The 17,329-nt window shown below is 34.9% G+C and overlaps 3 protein-coding genes across 5 annotated transcripts; 2 read left to right on the top strand and 1 right to left on the bottom strand.

Moving 5' to 3' along the window:
• Positions 1 to 2,329: 2,329 nt before the first annotated feature.
• On the bottom strand, positions 2,330 to 7,640 carry LOC145608598 (protein PHR1-LIKE 2-like). Of its 3 annotated transcripts, none has more exons than XM_081664211.1 (7): positions 6,890 to 7,640; positions 4,888 to 4,964; positions 4,714 to 4,768; positions 3,908 to 3,977; positions 3,726 to 3,795; positions 3,334 to 3,466; positions 2,330 to 2,787 (listed from the first exon to the last, which is right to left on the bottom strand). In XM_081664211.1, exons 1-7 carry the CDS (start codon positions 7,146 to 7,148, stop codon positions 2,780 to 2,782), a joined length of 672 nt encoding a protein of 223 aa, XP_081520337.1. In that variant the 5' UTR covers positions 7,149 to 7,640; the 3' UTR covers positions 2,330 to 2,779. The 3 variants fall into 3 exon arrangements, with proteins under 3 accessions (XP_081520337.1, XP_081520335.1, XP_081520336.1); XM_081664209.1 differs by having other exon boundaries at positions 3,908 to 3,986; positions 6,890 to 7,416; XM_081664210.1 differs by having other exon boundaries at positions 2,330 to 2,933; positions 3,908 to 3,986; positions 6,890 to 7,405.
• Positions 7,641 to 9,113: 1,473 nt separating this feature from the next.
• LOC145609369 (putative pentatricopeptide repeat-containing protein At3g47840) lies at positions 9,114 to 10,781 on the top strand. Its single transcript, XM_081664869.1, has one exon. It carries the CDS (start codon positions 9,190 to 9,192, stop codon positions 10,663 to 10,665), a length of 1,476 nt encoding a protein of 491 aa, XP_081520995.1. The 5' UTR covers positions 9,114 to 9,189; the 3' UTR covers positions 10,666 to 10,781.
• A 2,619-nt stretch (positions 10,782 to 13,400) lies between these two features.
• On the top strand, positions 13,401 to 15,549 carry LOC145609661 (uncharacterized). The gene is made up of 4 exons (XM_081665114.1): positions 13,401 to 13,584; positions 13,676 to 13,818; positions 14,537 to 15,188; positions 15,413 to 15,549. Exons 2-4 carry the CDS (start codon positions 13,697 to 13,699, stop codon positions 15,503 to 15,505), a joined length of 867 nt encoding a protein of 288 aa, XP_081521240.1. The 5' UTR covers positions 13,401 to 13,584; positions 13,676 to 13,696; the 3' UTR covers positions 15,506 to 15,549.
• Positions 15,550 to 17,329: the final 1,780 nt, after the last annotated feature.

Below are 17,329 nucleotides of genomic sequence, written 5' to 3'. Positions count from 1 at the left end.
CGTCCCTAAGTATTTAAGAGTATGTTTTACTCACTTGATTTCACTTAAGTGAACTTATATGATATTGTCTGAAACATACTAGAGGTTGTCTGAATTTCCCCAAATGGAGATCGGTTCGTTTTTGAACAATCCTAAAGGCATGGAGTTGTTATTCCGGTAGGATTGGGGTTTTTCCGATGGGTTTTAGGCACGAATTGTAGTTGAGGTCTGGTGGCCTATTACGGAGTATTTTGTTTTATTTTATGGATCAATTACATGTTAACTTGTGTCAAAATTGTTGTATCAAGTTGTTGAACAATTGTTGACCGGTTGCACCTATTAAGAGTAAGCGCAAATAAAATTTAGTTATTCAATAATAAAGAAAAGTAGTGATTAATAAGTGTCCTAATAAGGGCCTGTTCATATTTACTGAACTGAGTTGAACTGAACTGAACTGAACTGATTGGAGCTGAACTGAACTGATTGGAACTGAACTGAACTGAACTGAACTGATTGGAACTGAACTGAACTGAATTAAGCTGAAATGAATATTTTATGTGAGAGGGAAATTAAGAGCTGAACTGAACTGAACTGATTGGAACTGAACTGAACTGAACTGATTGGAGCTGAACTGAACTGAACTGAACTGAAATTAAGTAAATATGAACAGGCCCTAAGTATTGTGTAATTTTAATTTTTTTGACTGAATTAGTATTGTGTAATAATCCCTCCGTTTTTTAAAACTTGCTCCACTTTTCAATTTTGGCCGTTTAAAATTACTTACTCCATTTCCTATTTTCTTATTTGGAAACAATATTTAATTCATTTCTCTCAACTAGCAGGACCTAACGTAAATAATACTGTTACCACTTTTTCATCATAACAAAATATCGTAGTCCTAAGTATTACATATTTCGGTATTTGGGTTTATTCCGATAATCCTCCAATCCAAATAAAGCAATCTTTTTAGGAGGATGTTGTTGGGGCGGCCCTTCCTCATTTTATTTTTGTTTCGGGCATAAAAATGGACCTAAATTATCTCGCTCCCTCTTTATTCAAAAATGATGAACCCAAATTTGCTCCCAAATTGATTGCTCGAATTTCCCAAATTGATTGCTGCTTGATTTTCTCACAAATTGTTTGCTACTCGAATCATCACACATTGATTGGCTAATTTCGGCTCGAATTGCTTCCTAATTTCCTATTGATACGAAACCCAAATCGAATGTCTCAGGTATCAATTTTCTTAGGAAAAATTGTCAGGAACTACATGCTTAATAGCGGTATTTGGAAACAAATACCCACTAAAAAATTTTATCAAAAAACTACCCTAAATTTAAAAAGTTAGAGTAGCACTACCCATTTGTATTTTCCGGCGAGAAAGTCCGGCGTGTGGGGCCCACTTTTTCAATTTTTCTTCCGGTCCCCATTTTAACAATAAAACCAAACAACTTTGGACTAGTATGAGTTTTAGAATCCATACCTTTAGTATGACATTTAATATAGTAGTTATTAGGCTATTTTTCTATGGCACATGAACTCGATCTATTTCTATATTTTGTACTAGTAATAATATATCCTCCACAAGCCAAGGTACTCCAATTTGAACATTGCCATACTTATTTCTCAATATTTAATCTAAGTTTGATTTTAAATTTAGTTAGTTAAATGTTGATTAACAGATTGCTTAATTAATAAAATCCCACTAAATTGAATAGCTAATTTGTACTCTGTATTATATAATTTCAATTATTGGCTCGCCTGATTTTATGATAACTTTTATGTTAATTGTCTCGCTTTCTCTCCCATTCAAAAGCGATGAACCCTGAATTCCTCCAAATTGATTGCACTTAAATCTTTAATTTTGTTGCTTTTAATGCTGTAATTTGTTCTGAGGATTGTAGTTCCATCTTCCCCAATGCCGATGATGTGGTCCTAGTAACGGAATAGTTGATCCTACCATCCAAAATCCGGAATTCGAATAATGATCGTTGGGTGAAAAGAGCTCAAGGAAATGTGCTTTTCATAGATCTGACATTCATGGATGAATTGAAATCAATCATAATTGATTATTACATACCAAGTATATAATATGATAATGTTGGTTCAAATTGATGTTGTATAATTAGTATAATCAAGTTTTCCAACATTTTTCTCGTAATTCTATCGTTTAAATCAAGGGACAAGGGGTGAAAAGAATGTTGAGCGATATCATTCATTTGAGACAATATCTTGAGACTTAAACAGAAATTATGTTCAAGATTTTTTTTTTTCGAGCTAAAGAGTAAATGATAGAAAAAAAAAATGACTCATGAGAAATAAGTAATAAACTAATTATGAAGATATTAGCTAGAAGAAAAACAATAATGAAAATATTGATACTAAACTACTAATTCACATATAGACATCAGTTACATCAGTAGGAAAAATCAAAGTCCCTTGAGCAATCACCCATCCAAGTTGCAAACTACAACAATTACAATCCATTAGAAATTAAGAATGTCATGAAATTTGAAGAGGATATACTACTACGTGGAATTACCAAATGGCAAGGCACAAAATTGGTACTAAGGGCGCATGAGAGTCCACAAAGGGCGTTGAGTTTGTATTTCCTCGAATATGAATAAAAGGAGATGCAGATGCATCTCATGTTAGAAACATTAGTAATTAAATTTACAAGCTACAGATTCTACGTTCTTCCGGGTACAAGTATGACACATGCAGCAAGGTTGACAGAAGTATTACACAAATCAGCATCATTCAAGCACTTTGTCCACCACTGACGATTGTAATTCCAACTTCAGGTAGCTGAAATGCAAACTCCATCAATTTGTATAGATTAAGATTTGTCATAAATTAAGCAAGCTAAGCTGTCCTTCCAAACAAGATCCAACGCTCACTGAACCAAGCCCATAATTGCCCTTGCGCTCCACAACAGCTAAAAATCATTCATTCTGAAACCTCAAAAACATTATACCGTGTCAACAGTCAAACAACTTTCAGCAAAACAGTCATCCCTCTGGGGATTTACAGTGTGTTTGGATAGAGTAAGATGAAGAAATGAGCAGAAGAGAAAGTGAGATATTCGCCTATGCTTGTTTGGATGTGACTTGGGAGAGGCAAGGGAAGGGAATTGGAGGAGTCCATTTTCCTTCCCTTTAAACAAACCAAATCTTTACAGAATTGAACGAAAAATGAAGGCTCACACCTTCCCTCCCCTCATTTCCCTTTCTGACCACCCCCCCTCCCCAGGTTCCCCTCTCCTCCCTTTCATTCCACAATAGCTATCCAAACATAGAGTTAGTTGGGCAATTTATAAGGACTGTAAAGAGTAATTAGTTTCCGATGCCTGACCTTGAAGTGTCTGCACGTGATTTTCTGCAATTGCAACCCCCATAAGTTGATCTGCAAGGATCTTACACGCTCTCTCAAGCATTGCCATGTATCTTCGCTCTGCATCTTGGCGTATCTGTAAGTGCTTTTCAGCCTACAGTAAGTAAACAACAAAACAAATTGATCAACTACCTTCAACTTCTCACAGAACTGATCAGTGATAGACCACAAAAGATAATTAGTCATGCAAAGAAATCAACAACTCTATGGCTTGTTCTTTTCACCTAAGAGAAGTTAAGTTTTAAAAAGGGCTACCCAAGAAGTTTAGCTAAGTTCCAATCAATTAAACATTTTTCGGGTGTAATGAGCAAAGCCTTAATGTTGCATGCACAAGAACCGAGGAATTTACATACCTCAACCTGCAAATGTAGTTTAGTCTGCACCTCCATTTGAGTTCTCAAGGCCTCCTTAACCTTAAAACCCCTTTTCAAGCCCAATTCACCATGAATGTTTGCAATATTAGATGTATAAAGAGCATAAGATCTAAGAAAGCGATGATAAATATAAAAAAGAGTAAAGATTCTCAAATTCTTACTCATCCATGTCTGATGTTGGCAAACTTGAGGAAGAATTACTCGTGCGAGGGCTCTCCAAATGGTATGAAGCTGAAATCCCTTTGTTCATTATTGTGGATGATCAGTAAAGATGAATGAGAGAAGTGTTTTTCTAAACTAATTACTTCAAATTCTAGTGGATGACCAATGTTTTAATACTTTAGCTATGGATATTCACACTAAAAGAAGTTCTAGCTATTTTACATTTGTTTTTTGTTGGGAAAGATATGTAGGATTGGGACTTGGGAGTTAAAGGACACAGATATAGAACCCGATAGGATGTGAACCATCATACTTTGTAGGTCAATGAAACATCACTAATATAATACATAGGAGACCATTTTCCAGTCACTTTGCACAAAGTTACAAATTAAATAATTGAGTTTAGCTTTAAAAAGAATGCCCTGTGTGAAAATCCATAATAATGCATGGATTTATAATGAGACATAATCTATTACTGGGAATGGATTTACATTACTTTGGACATTGACGTGAAACAATTTATACAAAATGGCGTATGAGTTCATTACTTTCCCCTTATATTCATGACCTTGTACCAAACGAGCAATCAATTTGATCAAGTTGCACTGGCAAGCTTGTTAAATGTTAATGAAAAAAAGATGAGACAATCAAGCAAGACATTTCCTTTGTATACAGGATACAAGAAAAGTAAGAATTTTGATTAGATAAAAATCTGAGGAATTTGTTTTACGGCATGGAATGTTGTATTACTTGAATATGATGCCATCTTTAATTATATAAATACTTATTTTAGTGTAACACGCACCATCTTTTGGAGCCTCAATCATATCCTTCCCCGATTGCTTACCTAATCTGTATTTCTGCCATGTAAAAATAGAAAAAAAAAAAAAAAATCAGATACTTACCAGAAGGTTGACAATGGTTGCACAATTTAACTCTCTGAACATGTGGAGAAAATAGTTAAAGGACAAACTTAAACCTGAAGATGACTTTTCAAATGGAAAAGAGTCAATCCTTTCACACCCATTGTCCGCATTATAGCCTTAGGTGTAGCTTCTGCACAGATAAATCACATTCAAACATGCATTAGAAGATCATATGTTGACATTATTTACAACTAGCAAATGTAGACAAAACCAATGAAGGTCTTGCTAAGAAAGCAAGGCTCCAATTTGGAAAACAAAATTGACAGGCTATAAGAAAAGCTATACATGATCAAGTAATAAATCTATAAAAAGCATTCAGAACAAAAAACTAGACATTCAATAGGAAAGCTATAAGTTATTCAGTGTAGCAGCAGCAGCAGCAGCATTGACAATGTAATAGCCCAACATATACTTGCCATATGCCAGGTTTGGGTAGGTCCACAGGTACACAGCTTTGCCTATAGCCATGAACCAGTACACAGACTATTTCTATAATTAAAATTCACAAAGCAGTATAGCACTTCCAACAAAATTAATTATCACGCAGTTCTAAAAAAAATTCTTCGTATTAGATAATTAGATTGATAATATACTCCCCCCCCCCCCCCCCCCCCCCAAAACAAAAACAAAAAAAACACACACACACAAATGAGGATCACCTACAAGCCATTCAAGTGAATTAAGCTTCAAAGGCATCATCATCTGTAAGAGTTTATGGTTTATAGGTCTAAGTAGATAGTATGATGGATAATAGTACAAGATTACATTTGGATATGCAACGCGTTACATTGGCATCCCTAAAGCTCTCCGTAGCATATCAAAAAAACAAATTCAATTTCCTATTGCAAACAACTCTCAAAAGCATACCAAAGATGGCATCTCATAATCACACATGTCAAAGGAAAGTCCTAACAATGTACTTCAACTTCATTATCAGCAATTCAGCATCCCTTGCTACACAAAAACTCTATGAGGCAGCATTGCAGCAAAGAGCCACAGGTTTTTTAACAATACATCAAATGGCACGGATCCATTTGACCTTCTACGAAAGCAAAATTAATCAAAATCTCTACAACAATAACTTGAAGCACTTCTTTCACCGTATCACTTTCTCCTATACATTGGGACTACCATAAAACCTTACTAATACTCTGTAAGTCCATATCCCCTCTCACTTTCGTGTACCACACAACAGCATATGATGCCATCTTTTATCAAAACAGAATTGCAGTTAGCCTCTATGTTACATTGCCACTTATGTAGAATGACCAACAACTTCGTTTATAAGGAAATACAATATTTTACTGACCAATAAGAGGGAAGCCTAAATTGTGAAGAACATATAATTTCTCCTCAAGCATCTTGCAGGCACCCCAAATTTAGAAAGAATACCCAAACAAAAATCCACATTTCTTCATAATTCCATACATTATTATAACAATAACCCCATCACCTTAATTCCACCCACCCTAATCTCCAAAAAATCCAATTCCACAAATGGCACTATCCAAGAACCATTTCTAGTATCAACCATAAGATCACCATATTCTATGATTCTAGGTGTTCCAACACCCAACTTACCATCTTCAGACACACTACAACAAAGTACATTAAAGTATAAACCATTTTGCACAATTAACACCAACAATGTGGATATGAGCTAGCTTAGTCGGTAAAGTCTTAGAGGGTCGGTACTTGTACCATACCCGGGATCAAATCCCGTCTACATCTCTACTTTCACGGCTAATGGCTATCTATACACCCAAAAAAACCCAACATTATCACCACATTTACATTACCCCCTTTAATTCCACAAAACAAAATCAACCCATTTACACAATAAATAGCATCAAACAAAAGTACAAAAAGAAACCACAATAATTACAAAACAAATAAAGGTCAAACAACTCAAAGTCATAAATGCACACCAAATCAACAATGTCATACTACTAGATACTACCCATAAAACAAAATCAGCAAAACCTTAAAAATCAAAAACCAAAAAAAAGTTAATTTATCAGATCCAAAAAAGAAATTAAAAGATTAAAAACTAACTGTTGGGCCCGCCAAGCTGAGTGACAGCATCAACAAAGCGTTCATGGAGGTCAGCAGTCCACCGGAGACGCGGCTTTGGATCGGAAGTCAACACCAAACGTGGGTCCCCTGTTGCGGCGGCAGAAGTGGAAGTGGGACCCACTTGATGAATCTCATCAATGGGACCCGCCATTACACTTAAAGATTCATGGAGTTGCTGCTGTTGTTGCTGCTGATGCTGAGGATTATGGTGATGGGGTTGAATAAATCTTGGATACATTTTCAATCCCAAGAAAAAAAATTGAAAATTGAAAAGAATTGAAGAACACCCAGATGAAATTAATACCCTAAAATTGAAAAAGATTGGAAATTTAAGCAAAAAGGTTGAAACTTTGAAAGTAACAGGAAAGAAAAAGGGGAGAATCTGTAAGAAGTAGAAGTAGTAGTACTGAGAAGAGAAGCTGAGAAAGTGAGTTGGGGTTTATTTTTGCTTCTAATTTTTTTGCTTTTTAGAGATTGAGTGAAAAGGTAAATTTGATGGGGAATTGAGGATAATTTCTTAAACAATTTTTTGGTGAAATGAAATGAGTTGTCTATTATCAAAGGACCACTGTTTTTCTGTTCATGACCTGGAATTTTGGTTCTACTACAGTGTGTATGTGTGGTTTCTTTTGAATTTTTATTTGGGTTCTTGACTTTTTTTGTGTGTGTTTGATTTGGTAGAAGTCTTCTCTTGCTTTTCTGTCTCTTTTTTTTAAAGGTCAAGTGGGATTAATGAGTTATATTAGTTGCATGATTATGTTTTAATGTTTGTATGATTACATCTTTTGAGGTTACTAATTTAATAAACTAAAACGATAGTTGTTCTCTTGGTATATGGTAGTATGGTACCGTGTGAGATTTAGAGGTTGAAGATAGTATTGGAATTTGAGGATCGAAGATAGTGATGATTTTGATTGTACTAATTACTATGTATAATGTATAATCGGTTGTACATTGTAAATTGACACTTGCAAAGTATTGAGTAGAATTTAATCTATATTACCAAAAGAGCCGAGGTCCTTGGTAATAGTAGATTTTGATCTATTTTACCCCAAATAGTCACTGTCACATCAATAAACATGAAAATTATTAATCCTGTAATCGAATCAAATCGAATCTCATCACTTGGGTTTTTAAATACCAAAAAAATAAAACAATATAAAATTGGAATTAAAATTACAACTTACAGTTTCACCTACAATTTCATAGATCTAACATTTCCTCATAACTCTCACAAACTAGACTCACATCATAAACCATTAAACCCAACCCACTTACTAAATGGCTAGCCCATTGATGTAAACTATGCCTATGGGTGAGTGACTTTTATAAAAAATACTCGGTAAACCGTACATTTTATAATTACACCATATATTATCAATAACCCCACATATATAGGATTCACCTTGCCCAACAACAATAACGCCTTAGTTCCAAAATAATTTTAGGTCGGCTAACATGAATAGTACTCCGTAATTAGGATTCACGTTGGCCAAAAAAAAAAAAAAAAAAAAAAAAAAAAACTTTTTAAAATTTTATTTTTAAAAAGAGCATAAATGGCGGTTGAATTTCATGTCTCAACCTTGCTTCGAAAAAATTGGAGCTACAACTTATATCTGGTATGCAAGTGTCTTGTGTTTTGCAAACTTTGTATAATTTCATTTCTCTGCTTGAGCTTTATACTTCGTAAATTTAGTTGCACACCATGTGTTTGTCAAAATTCCTCAATCTACTTACATTATTTTTAATTTAATTTTTTCTTTGATTTATCTGTTCTTGCTGTTCAATTCTGAAAGGTGCTAACTTTATCAATCTCATCGTATAACATGCTGGGTTTTTTCTGTTTATTAGATTAATATATTTATGTAAATTTGTAGTTATATGTCATGCATATTAAGTGTTCGATGAAATTCCCTTCATCTGGGGTTGTTTTGATGTTTTAGGAACTAAAAATTGTGATTAAATTAGTTCAATTTCATAAGTTTCTGGGTTTATAATTTAACACCAGATGACCAAAAACAGAGCAATAGAAACCTGATTGATTACTTTAGTTATTTATATTTTAATTTATTTGATAGTAAGAGTGGTGTTCTATTGATAATCTTTCAAATTCTTATGGTTGGAACTTTGAATCTTTGATGATGGTCAAGAATGGAGGATATGATGCGATTATATCACAACATCGAATGTTCGTCTGTTTTGCTGTAACCAGTATTCCATTAGTGCATATCGGCTGGTCAATGAAATTTCCATTAGAAGTCAGAAGTTGTTGAAGAATAATGGTTTCATGGGGAAGTAGGTTGATATATCTATCAACTAAGACATCTCTGTGGAAGTTTAGAAGGGTGTTTTGGAGAAAGGTACATGTTGGAACTAATGTGAACAAGTATGATTTATGTACAGCCCTTAATTCGTGTACAAAGATTCGAAATTCCCAACTGGGTTTGCAAATACACGCGAAGATAATTCAGTATGGTTATGGAGATAATTTAATATTGAGTAGCGCGCTTGTTGATTTTTATGCAAAGTGTTTTGGGATTGAAGATGCTAGGAGCATGTTTAATGAAATGAAGCAGCATGATGAAGTGTCATGGACATCTATTATATCGGGGTATCTACATTATGGATGTGGAGTTGAAGCCAACTTCTTGTTCAAGAAGATGTTATCAAGCGATATTCAGCCTAATTGCTTCACTTATGTTAGTGTTATTGCTGCCTGTTCTGCTGAAAAAGAACCTCTTAAACAAGGCTTACTAGTTCATGCTCATGTTATAAAGCTTGGTTTTATGGTTGACAATTTCGTGGTTAGCTCCTTGATTGATTATTACTCAAAATGTGGGAGTGTAGATGCTGCTGTTTTGATTTTCAATGAGGCAGCAACTAGGGATAGTATTGTCTACAACTCAATGATTGCTTGTCACTGCCATAACCTCTACGTTGAAAATGCTGTCAGACTGTTTTTACGTATGAGAAATCAGGGTATCAGCTCTACTGATTTCACCATGAGCAGCATTTTGCATGCATCTGGGAGGCTATCAGTTCTCCAGGTTGGGAGGCAGGTGCATGGATTGGTAATAAAATTAGGTTCTTTGACCAATCTGTTTGTTTTGAGCGCTCTGATTGACATGTACTCAAAAAGCGGTAGCATTGATGAAGCTCGTTATGTTTTTGATCAAACAATTGTAAAGAACTATGTTTTGTGGACAACTCTAATTTCAGGGTATGCTCAGAGTGGAAGAGCAATAGAGGCGCTAGAGCTGTTTGATCACATGTTGGGCAAAGGGCTTTTCCCTGATCATATTTGCTTTACTGCAGTGCTCAGTGCATGTAATCATGCGGGTTTACTTGATAGAGCTGTAGAGAACTTCAACAAGATGATAAAGGATTATGATCTGTCTCCTACAACGGACCAATATGCTTGTCTAATTGACTTGTATGCTAGACAAGGGCATATAAGAAAGGCAATGCAATTGATGGATGAGATGCCTTTTGATCCTAATTCTGTCATATTGAGTTCGCTATTGAGTTGCTGCAAAACATATGGTGCCGTGGAATTGGGAAGAGAGGTTGCTAATCGGCTCTTTGCTCTGCAGCCACAGGATTCTGCTGCATACCTAACAATGGCTCACATTTATGCTGAAGCTGGCTTATGGGATGAGGCTGCCAATATCAGAAAATTGATGAAGCCAAAAGGAGTGGAAAAGTGTGCAGCATGGAGTTGGGTTGAAGTAGATGAACAATTGAGTTATCCTTAGTTGGTAGTCTTGGTACATCATGTCATTATACATCTCTCAATAGTTTTATCTTGTCCGAGCACCTTAATTTGGGAAACAAGGTCCATATGGGAAGAATGTGAACCAATGATGTGGATCAACTCACTTCTTGCAGGGAAAGTGCAACAAGAAAGTATAAATATGATACATGTGATTTACCTAGGTATTGCTCCACTCTCAATATAATTTTATTGTGTTCTATCACTACTATGGGTGTTTTTTAATCATTATTTTTTTCCATTATTTTGTTCGTCTTCTGGTATTTATTCTTATTATCGGCTTACCTGCTAAGTGCAGTTGGAACCTCAATCCTCTAAGGTAAATCAGCTTGTCTCAAGTAGCCAATTCACCATGGTGTCGTACTCCTGTTTGCAACATCAACCAGAAAAGGAAAACCCGGAAGAAGGCAGAAGAGTGGAAGAGTGAAAGGTAATCGATGAACACATACTTTAAATTAGGCTAATACATATGTTGCATATACCGCGCATGTTTGGGTTGAGTATGACATCAACTGGCATTAGTATCAGCTCATGCAATATGTACACATTTGTCGTCTTCTGATAAGAGGTTAGGAAACCTAGTACTATATTCTTGTTTTGCATCCAAGTGGTGATTGTAATCACTGGATTTGTTTTATGGTATAGGTTTTAAGCCTTTTGGTTTACTGAGTTTCATTATGGTTTACTGAATTTCATTATGGTTTTTCATTGAAGTATTGAATCCCCGTCCAGAATCCCAACTCATTGTTGAAAAAGATGAAGAGAAAAATTGAGTTAAAGTGGAGCAAGTTTGCTTGAGCCCCTCACTATCAGTATTCAATCAATGGTGCTTAATGATATGTCACTCTTTACAAGATCTGAATATTTTTTTTCGAAGTAAAATCTCTTCTATGTTCATTGGTGAAAATTATGTCCCAAGGGCCTAAGGGAATCTCTGCTAGGTTCATCCATTGAAGGTGAGTGATCAGGCCAAAAGGCGTAGTCTATGGACAGCAGGTGAATATTGCTCTATGAATTCTTGTTGGTCTTAAGTGACGGAAGTGGCTAAGTTAGCCAAGCTGAGTCAACTTCAGTGTATATATACTATCAAGCCTTTTTGAGTTGGAAGAAGGAATGTGTTTGTGAACTTATTTGGCTAAGTGCTACAGTTCCTGGATCTGCTTCCAAGTGAGTACTGAGTAATGCATATAAATTTTTTTGTCTTGCATTTTATCATCCTTGTGTACGATAACTTTATGCTATATTGAACAATGGAGTTGAATAATGTGTGACATGCTATTTTAAATGGTGCTTCTTTGTCTAATAGCGCACTCTCACGTTTCAAAAGTCATTATCACATTGTCTTCTTAATCTCTCATGATTAAGGATATGACATGATTTTTCAAAAGACCCTTGATAATAGCAAAATCACTCATCTTTAGTGATATCGAAATATGGTCATAAATTATTATGACTCTGTATTTAAGATAATACGCAACTATTAACCTCAGATGGGAGAAGCAATTTATCTGTTTTATTATGGGTGAAAAAAAAAAATGTGCATTACCATATAGCCCAAATAAGTGAAATTATGCTGGTGTGGTCCTGTGTTGCCTCTTGCCTGTGCTAGATATGTACAAAATTACAAATGTACAAGTGTATAGGACTATTTCTTTTTTTTATCCCTGAATATATGTTTGATTGGACAATCAATTAATCCAATTGCACTCTGGAAAGAAAATTTAGCATCCTACAGTGGTTGATACAGTCAAGAGGGATAACAGAGAATAATAATTATTATAAGTAGTTTTTTTTTTTTTTTTTTTTTTTTTTTTTTTTTTTTTTTTTTTTTAAATATGGGCTGTAAATTCAATCTTTGATATCTAGTTGGTTTCGTTCGATCTTAAGCTGGTACAAAGAAAATCCTTTGATTGCTCTATTTGTTGCTCAAGGTGGTGTCTTTGTAGAGGCTAAGGGTTTGTTACATACGTCGTACTAGTATTAAAGTTTGTATTTCATTTTGGCTGAATTTACACTAATTTTCTAATCTTAAAAAAAAAAAAAAAAAAAAAAAAACTAATACTGCCTCCAATCCAAACTAAAAAGTCTTTTTGTATTCAAATTCTTCTTTTCATGATTAAAAATTTAAGAGAATATTTTTATATATCCCAAGTAATTTCATATCAATAATATCAATAGAGATAGAGACATAAAATTTTTGCTATATAAAAATGGGCAATTTTTCTATGTACAAGAAACTAATGATATTACTTTACCCATTTGCTTATGCCTTGACAATACATGGTTAAAAATTTAGTATTGGCTGTATCTTAAAATGGTACAAACGGTTGTAAAGTGAAGTTTCTTATCAAGAGGTGTTGCCCTGGATCAGATAATACTTGATTAACTGTACAATTACTTTTGTCATCAAAGTAAATTAGTTCTTTTTAGGGAAAAAAAAGATTGTGGGCATAAAGACTAGAAGTGAAGAGTGGTTGCCGTACAAGATTGCTCCATCACAACATATTCACATTCACTCCCTAGTCCCTACCTTCATTCTGCCAACATAAAATCACTTGCACAATTTCACACTCTTTCTCAACTCATTAAATAAAATCTTCATTTGTTGGTTCAACCACTTGACTTTTTAGCAGTAACAAATAACAATCCCTGCGCCCACAAATAATCTTCTTGTATTTCTTTTAGTACGTACGGAGTATGATTTAAGCATTCGTGAATTCCGATTATTTTGTCTTCCACTTTCTAATTTATGGCTTTTTTTTTAATTTTTTATTGTGGGTTCTGTTCCTGCTTCTCCATCATGGGTTTTTATTTAATGAATTTTTTGTAGTACTAATAATTTAATCTATACCCTTTCATGTATCTATGATAAGTACTATGGTGTAAGGATTATTTATGTTTGGTATGTCCCCTGCTTCCTCCTTTTCAGATTTTTATAAGAAACTAAACTACACTGTCTAAGTTATCTTTTTTGCAACTTTTGTTTTCATCAGGTGATTTTTTAAATTTTGGTAATGATGCAGCATTATGAGCTCCAACAGATGAATAACATGGAGAAAGCCAAAAGCCCGGCGGAGCGATTTCATGTTTGCACTGAGACTACCGCTGAATCATGCACCGAGCTCTTCTCTATAAGGTACGTTATATGCTCCTTCTGTCCGAAATTAATTAACACGTTCACAGTGTAGTTTTCTATACCTAAATCTGGACAAGTGTTAATTGTATTGTATAATTAATCCTATTGTAGTCTGAAGTTGTTGAAACCGTCAGTTTATTTTATGTCCGAAAATAAGGTCTTTGTAAAATCTTGGTATGAGACGGTCTCTTACATATACTACCTCCGTTTCTTATTATTTTGCAACAAAGTAATAACACTTTCGCTAGAGAAGTAGAGAGGGAGTGTATAATCAGTTAATCACTTCCAACTTGCACTATATTAGCTGTTTGAGGATCATATGCTTTAATGTTGATTTAACATGTTCTTTAATTCAATTGGAAATTTAGAAGGTATAAGGCAAGCTGGTACAAGGGCTTGATTTTGTTAATATAATCCGTACTCCGTACTCGATTCTATGAACTTGTAAACAAATTTCATTAAACACTCCAATAAATTGAATGTGGTATGTTTTTTTACCGTAAACCTGTTAAGTTTTCATATTTTCACCTTGGTAAATCAATAGCATGTACTGTCTCTGAAGTTATGCACTTCTTGTTGTTCTGCAACCCTTCTGCTTTACCATTTCATAAATGTTAGGTATTAGTTTATCAGCTTCTGTAAATTCTAGCTGCAGAATTTTCTAATGAGCTGCAAGTATAAGTGTATCACACTATTCTGATGTTATTTTCCCCTGCAGACATTATGTTTATCTTTCGCGTCAAAAGAATATATTTCAGAACTGGCCATTCCCGGAGAAATACTTAAAATCGTGCCTTGAGTATGGTGTTACAAACGTGCTTCCACCTCTTGAAGCTCGAGGTGTACTTGACACAAGTATCTCATATGACAAGGGAAACGTGGCGAATGTAGGAAATGATCATGACTTATCCGTTGAAGCAACAATATCTATGAAATCTGAACAAGTCCAGTTAGTAACCCTTTCGTGTAATGACCATAAACAAGAGAAAGCGAATCCTTCTGATGTGTTTAGTCCGGATTACAGGTACAGGAATGAGGTTACACCCATAAGTCCTAGTGTAATATCAGCGCGAGAGGGGGATAAAACAAGGAAGTGGAGGCGCAAAATGAAGACTATGGCAGAGATTTTCGCTACTGCAAAGCATTGCACTTTAGAAGAGGTTGATGAAATGGATGACTTAAGTTGCACTTCTGTTACAGCCCTGGATATAGACGGAAAACATAGGAGAAAAAATCAGGTTGACTGTAAATCAGAGCTCACTGATGATGGTGCAGATTGTAATAACAGACTGTCCAAACGTATGCCAGTGTTGAAGTCTTGGAGCAGATTACCAAGTTCATCATGTAAATCAACTAATCTAGTTACCAAGGTACATCAATCTCGCTTTACTAGGGTCTTGCATTTGATTTTTGCTTAGTGGTGTTCGTATTATTGTTACAGTTTAGGAAGACTTAAGTCTGATATTACACCAATGAGTCAGGCTAGTTGCCTCTACTTGCGCGTCTTTCCTTTGGTTCTATTGGTAATTTTATCTGGTGTAATTTTCCTAACTTGTTCTTAACTAATACGGAGTAATTACCTCTTTCTTGATAGAATCGGACAAAAGGATGTAACAGGAGGACGCAAACTTATGAATCAAAATCATCATTCGAGCTGCAGGATGCACATATATTTATGTCGAAGTGACATACATACTTGGAAGTTGAATTTGAATCTCATATTGATTCTCATTTTGGGCACTGATTGTCATTGCTGTTGGAGATCGGAAGATCTGCGTGCTAAACATTGTGGATGTGTAGAATTAATGAAATTTAAAGGTGATGAAGTATGACTAACAATACATTTTAAATTATACAAGTATATGTTATGCGCTTGTGATGTATTTTGGGCTCATCTTCTTTGCTTAACTTTACAAATAGACAAGTCATGCATACATAATAGTCGTGCAATCGCGTATGTTAATAATATGTACTACTTCGTACATCCCTTAACGCATCTCTAAACTTTTGATACACCTCATACTACTACTCTTTTGGCAGAGAAAGAAGACATCAACGTAAACAAAAAGCAATACATGCATAAACCAAGGTTTTCTTGCACCTTAATTTAATTTTACATCAATGTCATCCTTATATTATCATGTGCCTAATTCTTGATACTATATAGTAACATATTCACCGAAGATCTATATGATTTCCCTACCAATATGATGGCTAATTTCTCGAGCCAAATCGAGCAATCACACCCTCCCCCCAAATTAAATTCTTGGATTACAAACACGGAATCCTCTATCCAAGGTCTCATTAAGTTGTGTAGGCGTAGGGAAAACTATCAACGAAAAACTTTCAAGTCCACCACAACTAATGATCTAAGCAATGATGTTGCACCATGGAGACTTCATCTAGTGAATATCCTAGAATCCCCTCACGCTCATATCGTCGTGATTATTCTACTAATATTTGATCTCGCGATATCCTTTATTGAGCTCTCTTCCTCTTTAACACCAACCAAATGCAAAAATGTGGAAGGAAGAAGACTAGAAACATGGTTTCATTGGGTTGGAATTGCAATTCTAGGCCTCTTATTTTTGAAAACAATCCTTTTGTGTGTAGGGTTAGGAAGGGCATTTTTCGAGAAGCTAGGCTATGTTGTTGATGGTGTGGTTGTAGTGGTGGCATTGGTGTTAGAGCTGGCCTTAGCGAGGGTTGGTGGAGGATTGTTGGTGGTGGTGAGCTTGTGGCGAGTGGTTCGAGCCGTGGAGAGTGTGTTCGAGTTAAGTGATGATGCAATTCAAGCCAAGGTTGAGGAGGTGATTAGTGAATTTGTTGTGTTAAGAGAGGAAAATAAGAGGCTTTTGGACACAATTGCTGAAGAAGAAAAGATCATAGTGCAGCTTCAAGAACAGCTTGGTGGCCTTTATAAGCAAATGTTAACAACTTCAAATTTCTAATCTACTAGTATTGTAAATGACTTGCTTATCTTTGTACAATGGCAAATACTTTTATACAATGTTACAATGGCAAATACTTTTATACAATGTTATAACGGATACGAGAAAGACTAAATAAAATCGACAAATAAAAATATATATAGAGGTTCAACATTGATCACTTGTAAAGTTACAATGCATTTAGATACATCTACAAGCAATCTCTAATGGTTCAAATATTATGTTAACCTTAAGTCCAAAATTTGTTTCATCCAAAACCAATTAGTCGATGTTAAGTTCACTTGTCCTTAAGATGTTTCACCTAAAATTATACTCCATCCTTCCTTATTGTATACCCCACATTTCATTTAAGGTTTTGTTCTATATTTAAATAGGAAGGTAAAATTGGTATAAACCACCTTTATTGTCCAACTTTTTTAAAAAAAACCACCTTTTATGCTTTTTTATTTACTAAACCACCTTTTAAGTACCTAAATTTTTTATTGCACCACCCTTATTTCAAATCTAATAGATTGCGTCTCAACCATCCACTTCCAAATCATCAACAACAGCAAAACCTT

The sequence above is a fragment of the Chenopodium album genome, chromosome 23 (assembly GCF_948465745.1).
Source record: "Chenopodium album chromosome 23, dcCheAlbu1.1, whole genome shotgun sequence".
Classification (NCBI taxonomy): Eukaryota; Viridiplantae; Streptophyta; class Magnoliopsida; order Caryophyllales; family Amaranthaceae; genus Chenopodium; species Chenopodium album.
The sequence above is the reverse complement of the archived record's forward strand: the minus strand, read 5'-3'. Positions and strand labels throughout refer to the sequence as shown.